General features: G+C 39.3%; 1 protein-coding gene across 1 annotated transcript; it reads right to left on the minus strand.

Annotated features, from left to right (window-relative positions):
• Positions 1–1,294: 1,294 nt before the first annotated feature.
• Positions 1,295–7,759, minus strand: LOC130221931 (NACHT, LRR and PYD domains-containing protein 6). Its single transcript, XM_056454511.1, is given in 10 exon segments — positions 1,295–1,420; positions 1,423–2,150; positions 2,232–2,315; positions 2,503–2,616; positions 3,943–4,056; positions 4,321–4,434; positions 4,703–4,816; positions 6,606–6,692; positions 6,845–6,901; positions 7,590–7,759. Coding segments are annotated over 9 exon segments (1,440 nt in total). The 5' UTR covers positions 6,895–6,901; positions 7,590–7,759; the 3' UTR covers positions 1,295–1,385.
• Positions 7,760–9,941: the final 2,182 nt, after the last annotated feature.

Below are 9,941 nucleotides of genomic sequence, written 5' to 3' on the forward strand. Positions count from 1 at the left end.
TATTTAGGACAGCGATTTTATTCCGTACTGTGGACATCGTGTTATGTTCTGAACGTTTATAATATTTTTGCGGCAGATAGACGCAAATCGCTTTCTGTATGTCCAAAACCAAAAGCAGATTGACCGCGATGTGCATACGTCGTTCCACTTTGGCGCTTTGCTTTCGTGTCCATCACCTAGCAACAGCCGTACACACAACAGCAGCTTGATGATGCAAGCTTACCGGGGTTCAGAAGGAAAAAGGACAATGTGAATACAAAGGTGGCAAGGGTGCGAACTTGGGTACGGTCCAGGCAATTGAACCAAGTATGAAAGCACCCTAAAACACACTGTTACTGTGTAATCGTTTGAGTGTTACTCACTGAGCTGATCTGGATTCTTTCAACACAGGCATCAACTTCTCAAGGACTTCATCTGCTGCATGTTGTTCTCCAATGAACTCTTTCAGATCAAAAACATCCATCTTCTGCTCTGACGTCAGCAACACATAAACCAGAGCTGACCATTGAGAAGAGGAGAGCTTGGTTTTTCTTATTTGTCCAGATTGCAGATAATGTTGGATCTCCTGCATCAGTGAATCGTCGCCCAGTTCATTCAAGCAGTGGAACAGATTGATGGATTTCTCTGAAGATCGATACTCCCTGATCTTTAGTTTGATGAATTGAAGTGTTTCCTCCTTGTTGTAGGAATAACTGCCTGTCTTTGAGAGTAACTCTTGAAAGATAATCTGATTAGTCTTATGTGAGAGTCCCAGAAGGAAACGCAGAAAAAGATCCAGATGTCCGTTTCTGCTCTCTAATGCTTCATCTGTTGCTCTCTGATGGAGCTGAGATAATGAATTGTATTTCTTCTGGGTTAAGATCTTAGACAACAGGCTTCTTTTGGTTTTATCAAATGCATTTTTGTTCTTTAATGTAAAGAAGATGTGGGCATATAAAGCTGCAAGATGCTCCTGAAGGCTCAGATGAACAAAGCAGAAAACCTTCCCCTGACACAACCCCAACTCTTCCCTAAAGATCTGTGTGCACAATCCTGAATACACTGACGCTTCTGCGACGTCAATGCCGCACTCCCTCAGGTCCTCCTCATAGAAGATCAGGTTGCCTTTCATAAGTTGCAAGAAAGCGAGGTTCCCTAATTTGAGAATCATGTCTTCATCCTTCACGTTCCTCTTGTAGTCCTTTTCATGTCTGATGTTGGTCTGATTGATCAGGAAGTGTGTGTACATTTGAGTGAGAGTCTTGGGGATCTCTACACTTTTTTCTGCACTCATCATCTTCTCCAGAACAGTGGCTGAGATCCAGCAGAACACTGGGATGTGGCACATGATGTAGAGGCTCCTGGAGGACTTTAGATGCGAGATGATTTTATCGGCCAGACTCTGATCACTGATTCTCTTCTTGAAGTACTCCTCTTTCTGAGGTCCATTGAAGCCTCGTACTTCTGTCACTCGATGGACAAACTCGAAGGGGATGAGATCTGCTGCCGCTGGTCTGGAGGTGATCCAGATCAGAGCGGAGGGAAGCAGATTCCCTACAATGAGGTTTGTCAGAAGTACGTCAACCGAGGCTGATTCAGCTATATTGAACAGTTTAGTGTCACTCGGTTTAAAGTCCAGAGTCAGACGACATTCATCAAGACCATCAAAGATGAACAATACTTTATAATCATCACCAGAGATGTCAATTTCTTTAGTTTCATGGAAGAAAACATGAATAAGATTCAAAAGACTGACATTTCTGTCCTTCATTAGGTTGAACTCTCTGAAAGGAAGTGGAATTATGAGCTGGATGTCTTGATTCTCTTTCCCTTCAGCCCAGTCCAGGATGAACTTCTGCACAGATACTGTTTTTCCAATGCCAGCGACTCCCTTCGTCAGCACAGTTCTGATGCGAGTGTCCTGTCCAGGTAAAGGTGTAAAGATGTCTCTGCATTGAATTGGTGTTTCCTCTGTTGTTGATCTCCTGGATTGTGTCTCAATCTGTCTCACCTCATGCTCATTGTTGATTTCTCCACTTTGACTCTCTGTGATGTAGAGCTCTGTGTAGATCTCATTAAGGAGTGTTGGGTTTCCTTGCTTTGCTGTGTTTTCATTCAGACACTGAAACCTCTTCATCAGATTTGATTTAAATTTGTTGAGGACTTCATTGCTGAACAATAGGAGTTTTTAGTTAGGGGAAGTGTATTCTGTATCATATCTTCAAATCATATCTTTTAAATAATCATCATACCTGAGACAAGGTGGTGTTTCTCTACTCTTCAAGTTTGCTGGTCTGAAGCTAAGCTCTGGATCTGGTATATTCTGATGATCTGAGCTAAAACAGACAGAGCTTGAAGGTGAATTATTCAAGTAATAAATATGTAGCAAATATGTCATATGTATTACAACATCAGATAAAAACCACAAACGGCAAAACCATTAGAATTTCCAGTTTCTTGTAGAACATGCTTGATAAAATAAAATGCCACTCCAGAATTGTATTTTGTAAAGAAATGTTTAACCTAAGACCAGGTTGTGGATCTCCACTCCCGAATTGTATTGGCAGACCCATGGAGTTGTCACTCTTCAAAGACACACAGCTGAGCTCCGGTTCTGATCTATTCGGGTGGACTGAGCTAAAAAAGACAGATTAAAGGTCTATTATTCAAGTTATATATATTTAGCAAATGCCTCATTTACATTTACCGGCCACTTTACTAGGTACACCTTACTAGTACCAGGTTGGACCTGCTTTTGCCTTCAGAACTGCCTTAATGCTTCAAGGCACAGATTCAACAAGGTACTGGAAATATTCCTCAGAGATTTTTCTCCATATTGACATGATAGCATTACACAGTTGCTGCAGATTTGTCCATGATGCCAATCTCCCGTTCCACCACATCCCAAAGGTGCTCTATTGGATTGAGATCTGGCCATTTGAGTACAGTGAACACATTGTCATGTTCAAGAAACCAGTCTGAGATGATTCGTGCTTTATGACATGGCATGTTATCCTGCTGGTAGTAGCCATCAGAAGATGGGTACACTGTGGTCATAAAGGGATGGACATGGTTAGCAACAATGCTTAGGTAGGCTGTGGCGTTGACACAATACTCAATTGGTACTAATGGGGCCAAAGTGTGCCAAGAAAATATCCCACCATTACACCACCACCAGCAGCCTGAACCGTTGATACAAGACAGGATGGATCCATGCTTTCATGTTGCTGAAGCCAAATTCGGACCCTACCATCCGAATGTTGCAGCAGAAATCGAGACTCATCAGACCAGGCAACGTTTTTCCAATCTTCCCTTGTCCAATTTTGGTGAGCCTATGCAAATTGTCGCTGACAAGAGCGGCACCCGGTGTGGTCTTCTGCTGCTATAGCCTATCCGCCTCAAAGTTCGACGTGTTGTGTGTTCAGAGATGCTCCTCTGCATACCTCGACTTGTAACGAGTGGTTAATTGAGTTACTGTTGCCTTTCAGCTCGAACCAGTCTGGCCATTCTCCTCTGACCTCTGGCATCAACAAGTCATTTGCACTCACAGAACCGCCGCTCACTGGATATTTTTCCCCTTTCGGATCATTCTCTGTAAACCCTAGAGATGGTTGTGCGTGAAAACCCCAGTAGATCGGCAGTTTCTGAAATACTCAGACCAGCCTGTCAGACACTAACAACCATGTCACGTTCAAGGTCACTTAAATCACCTTTCTTCCCCATTCTGATGCTCGCTTTGAACTTCAGCAGATCGTCTTGACCATGTCTACATGCCTAAATGCATTGAGTTGCTGCCATGTGTTTGACTGATTAGAAATTTGCATTAACGAGCAGTTGGACAGGTTTACCTAGTAAAGTGGCCAATGGGTGTATATTACAACATCAGATAAAAGTAATATCTTGTAGAACATGATAATATAAAATGCCACTCCAGAATTGTTTTTTGTAAATAAATATTTTTACCTGGGATTAGGTTGTGCATCTCCACTCCCGAATTGTATTGGCAGACCCATGGAGTTGTCACTCTTCAAAGACACACAGCTGGCCTCTGGTTCTGCTCTATTCGGATGAACTGAGCTAAAACAGACAGAGGTTAAAGGTCTATTATTCAAGTAATAATTCTAGTATACATAGAAAGAGCTTGATTTGCTGGTTCAGGTTTGTTTAATTGGAGTTGGAACTACAATATGTAGGACACCGGCCCTCCAGGACCGAGTTTGAGCACCCCTGAGATAAAGGTAAAGGCCACAAACAACAAAACCATTAGAATTTCCAATTTCTTGTAGAACATGTTAATATAAAATGCCACTCTATGAATGTATTTGTGTAGAAATGTTAAACCTGAGGCCAGGTTGTGCATCTCCACTCCCGAATTTTATTGGCAGACTCATAGAGTTGTCGCTCTTCATAGACACACAGCTGGGCTCTGGTTCTGATCTGTTCTGATGATCTGAGCTACAACAGACAGATTTATTTATTGCTGTCTGGAATTTCATTGGTAAGCTCAGACAGAAACACATTTGTACATACCAACGTAAATACATAAATCAATACAATCATTAGACACTACAGATACAGTAGTGCCGGAAGAGTTTAAAACATTAACCATCCTACAGTAGGTACTGTTCAACAAGCGTGCAGTCTTAAACCGCCTTTCCGCTGCACATGCCACTCTATGATTAAAATGCCACTCTATGATTGTATTTGTATACAAATATTTAACCTGTGGCCAGGTTGTGCATCTCCACTCCCAAATTGTATTGGTGGACCCATGGAGTTGTCACTCCTCAAAGACACACAGCTGGGCTCTGGTTCTGATGTTTTCCAATGATCTGAGCTAAAACAAAACAGATATTTATGATGTTATAAGTGGCTGGTGAAAGCACACAGTGAAATAACGAAACAGTTTTTATTTAAAGAAAGAAAATCAAGAAATTTGACAAAGACCCCTACTGAAAAAAACTGCTTAAACCAGCCTAGGCTGGTTGGCTGGTTGTAGCTGGTTGACCAGCCTGGTTTAAGATGGACATAGCTGGTCCCAGCCTGGCTAGGCTGGTCAAGCTGGTTTTAGCTGGTCATCTCCCAGCCTGACCAGCTAAGACCAGGCTGGAAGTGGCCAAAACCCCTCTAAAACCCCTCTAAAACCTGGTTAGGCTGGTTTAAGCTTTTTTTTTAGTAGGGAGCACAACCCCTAAAGCAGGGGTTCTCAGACTCGGTCCTGGAGGTCCAGTGTCCTGCAGATTTTAGATCAGACACACCTGGGCTAGCTAATCAAGCTCTTACTTCTGGAAACATCCTTGCAGATGTGTTTGAGTTAAAATCTGCAGGACCGAGTTTGAGAAATGATGTATACATTTATTTATTTAGCAGACAATTTTATCCAAAGCTACTTACAAATGAGGATAAAAATGAGGTTACAGTTTATGAACGATACTAGACAACGAAGAATGAAAATCAAGGAACTTAAATACACAATAGGTATGTGTCCAAACCAAAGTGGAAAATAACATAGGACATTTGTAAATAAAGCAGGTTTTTTTGTGTGCTTTTGGCATTTCTTTATGCAATATTCCAAAACGCTCATACAAATAAATGGATGAGAACAAATACACTGGAAAAAAAAATCTAACTTGGAGGTTTTGTCTTGTTTCTAGTGTAAATACCTACACATTCTTAAATCAAGAAACGTTTTCTAGACAAGCTAAAATATTGTCTTTCAGTATTATTGTCAAAATTAAGTGAGTGTTATCGACGCCAATGGTGTAATGGTTAGTGCTTTGATGTGGTACTCTGGTGTTCAAGGCAACCCGAGTTCGATTTCCGCCTCGAGGTCCTATGCCAATCATTCCCCTTTCTCTGCTCCCCATGCTTTCCTGTCTATACTCTTTACAGTCCTAACAACTAAAGGTGAAAACCCCGAAAAAATAATTATATTAAAAAATTAAGTCAGTTTTTCCTTAAAACAACACAATTTGCGTACCCAACTGGCAGATTATTTAGCTTGTTTAAAGGAAAAACTCACTTAATTTTGACTTAATATTTTTGAAAACAAGACTTTTTTTCCCCTTGTCTAAAAAATGCTTCTTGATTTAAGATATTTTTAGATATTTGGACAAAGATGGATACAGAAACTTTAGGTAAAAAAAAAAAAAAAAAAAACATTTTTTTGCAATAATAAACTCAAACCCTGACAGGTGAGATCAAGAGAAACAAGGACTATCTGGAAAACAAAACCTGTACGTTTAACTAAGGCTATACTTGAAGAATCCACAAGTTAAAAAACAACAGAAAGAAAGCTTAACCCTGACAAAATCAACTCATTTTCATTAGTCATTCAAAAAATATTATAACGTATTATAATAACAACTACTTACTTTATATTGTTAAATTAACTAAACACCTTTACTAATATTTATAGAAAATATGAAGATATAAATTTCCCAGTGATGGGTTGCAGCTGGAAGGGCATCCGCCGCGTAAAACCTATGCTGGATAAGTTGGCGGTTCATTCCGCAGTGGTGACCCCAGATTAATAAAGGGACTAAGCCGAAAAGAAACAGAATGAATGATGATATAAAATGCCATTCTATAAACAATTGAATAAGCACAAACATCTTAAAACATACCTGTGAGCATCTTCACCCTTGAATTGTATTGGCAGACCCATAGACGCGTCACTCTTCATAGACACGCAGCTGGGCACTGCTTTTGGACTAAAACAGAAAAGATTGGATCCTTTATGATAATAATCATCTTATAGGAAGATATTCAAATGCTTTTTAATTTACCTTTTTTTAAACGAAAAGCTTTCAATTGGATTTATGGCTTTAAACTTAAACAAAAAAATTGATCCCACTTGCTGTACCTGCATGCTGGAAAACATTCTTGATGTCCAGATGTTTGTGTGTCGTCCATGACGGATCTGAAAAGTTTGATTAGAGGTAAAGTTGGTTTTATATTCACACATTCAGTCTGTCTCAATAATATAACCTCAGAAAAGTATTCATTGGAAATTCTAAATAGGGAAATCATATTAGCAGCCAACAACCATCAAAGTACAGCATTGTTCACAGTCAATTAAATAGTGCTAATGTTGTTTTGAAGTCAATCTTACATGTTATTTCAGTCCGAATATTCAAAGTACCATGGTAAACAATGTATGGAGCTGTCACTGAACGAATGTGTGAATATAAACTTTACCTCAATGAAAAGTTTGACCTCTACTGCTGTTTCTAAATTACAAGAAGCTAAACTTAATTAAACTGGCTTTATAATAAAGCTGGGTGGATCATGAGATGCAGAAATAGATTATGAACGAGAAAAAAAAATGTTCGTTCAAATACATAAGTCGAGTCACAAGTAAACACATCCTGTTTACTTTTGAAGACTCACAGTAATGGTTGAAGTCACGTCGAGGAACAAGGAAACATTACTCTTTTGACATGTATCAGGTAAAAAGTCGTGTAGAGATACGCTAAAAAGGGGTGACTTCGTGTCAGTAAACACAAATAAAAATATAACATTATTATGCCTAACTTATATAACGAACTTCCGTGATTGCTTACTGACATATTGTTTACTCGCTAATTACATCATGACGAAACACGTACCTTTTCCTTCAGGTAACTACACATAAGTTCCCGATAAAGCTTTTATGAAAACTTCTTGTAAACGTTTTAAGATACTTTTGAAGGATCGATTATGTCTTGTAAACATAGCTAAACGCTAACTCTGTACAGTGTGTCACTTTCCTTTATGAGGAGAACTGCACGTCATTGGTTGCCAGATCCAAGAAAATTATCACCCTAAAAACTTATGTCACGCCATGTTACTTATTAGACGTTTTGTCTGGAGTTGGTAGTATGCAAATTTTGCATCTGTTTTTAATACTTTGCATTCTATGAATTAATTTGAGACTTCATATTTACTATTGGGTATATGTTGAAATAATTATACTCTGCTAAACAATAATCATTGATCAATAATATATTTAAAATGTTTGTAGCCTATTAATTATTAAAATTTGAGTTTGAGAATAAAAATACTGAGAATATTTAACTGATGAAATCAAGAGTTAAATCTTCTGTAATTATTTTAAACTTTTTTTTAATTGATTTGAAAAACCACCCTACTGAAAAAAAACAGCTTAAACCAGCCTAGGCTTAGAGTTTTAGAGGGGTTTTGGCCATTTCCAGCCTGGTCTTAGCTGGTCAGGCTGGAAAATGACCAGCTAAAACCAGCTTGACCAGCCTAGCCAGGCTGGAAGCCCAGCCAAAACCAGCTATGTCCAGCTTAAACCAGGCTGGTCAAGCTAGTTTTAGCTGGATTTAGCTGGTCATTTTCCAGCCTGACCAGCTAAGACCAGCCTAGAAATGGCCAAAACCCCTCTAAAACCAGGCTGGTCAACCAGCTAAAACCAGCCAACCAGCCTAGGCTGATTTAAGCTGGATTTTTCAGCAGGGGCAGTTAAGCTTTTATATAGTTAAGGATTGAAAACTTCATAATAAAGGACAAATTACTCGTGTGCTGATGTGTTTGAAATCCCAGGGTCTTCTTTTATAACCATTGCAAACCATAGCCTCTTTTTTTATTAAATAACCCAGTATTGTTTTAAAGTATACATTCTAAAAAATGCTGGGTTATTTCAACCCAAAGTTGGGTACAATTATGGACAAAACCTACTGCTTAAGTAAGTATTGGAAATAAATTAATTGGACATAATTCATCCAAGGTTTGGGTTTGTCCATCTTTTACCCAATGTGGGTTGAAATAACCCAGCTATTGTAGAGTGTAGAGAGTCAGCTAGTGTTCCTCTGTTTTATTTTTGACAACAGATCACCTCATCATCCCAAAGAACTTCTGGAATTTGCAAAAGCCACAAAATTCTGATTATTTCTGTTATACACAGCTAGGACGTGTTATAAATGACTGCATAGTTTAATAATAGCAAAAATGCCATACTTTTGTGTTCAGCTTTTAGCCCAGATCTATGTTCAGAATTGACTGAGCAGACAGATGAATTACTAAGACGTTCTATTTCATTAATGTTGGATAACTGTATTATTCTGTGTTTACTATATATGAAGGTTTTACCGACACAGGGAGCAAGGAAATATCTCTTGATCGGATTTAATGTTTTCCATTCATTCATTTTCCTTCAGCTTAGTCCCTTATTTATCATTTTTATGAAGTGGATGGCCTTACAGTCACAACCCAGTACTGGGAAACACCCATACACACTCATTCCACACCTAAACTATGGCCAATTTAGTTCATCAATTCCCCTTTAGTGCATGTGTTTGGACTGTGGGGGAAACCGGAGCACCCATAGGAAACCCACGCCAACATGAGGAGAACATGCAAACTCTACACAGAAATGCCAACTGGCCCAGATGGGACTCGAACCAGCGACCTTCTTGCTGTAAGGCAGGGGTCACCAATCTCGGTCCTGGAGGGCCGGTGTCCCTGCAGGGTTTAGCTCCAACATGCCTCAACACACCTAGCTGGGTGTTTCAAGTATACCTAGTAAGACCTTGATTAGCTCATTCAGGTGTGTTTGATTAGGGTTGGAGCTAAAATCTGCAGGAAACGGGCCCTCCAGGAACAAGTTTGGTGACCCCTGCTGTAAGGTGACAGTGCTGACCAATGTGCCACCGTGTCACCCTAATGTTTTCCATTAGAATTTTATTTTTAAGTCAAACAAGAGCAATTCAGCACACTGTAAAATGTGTACAGAAGTGTTCACAAGTGAAAATTTATCTTTGGCTTCACCACACAACTACATTAGCGTTCACATCACACGTCACAGAAAACAGGCAACACAAATACATCTAAAATTCTTGGCAGTCGACACAAAGGACATTTGATACACATTTTTTTTACTCGAGGTTGCCTAAACTGTCTTTTTGATGGCATGAGCTGAAATTTTATATTTAATGAATAGGAACAATCTTCAATAATGT

Source organism: Danio aesculapii, chromosome 4, assembly GCF_903798145.1.
Source record: "Danio aesculapii chromosome 4, fDanAes4.1, whole genome shotgun sequence".
NCBI classification, from domain to species: domain Eukaryota; kingdom Metazoa; phylum Chordata; class Actinopteri; order Cypriniformes; family Danionidae; genus Danio; species Danio aesculapii.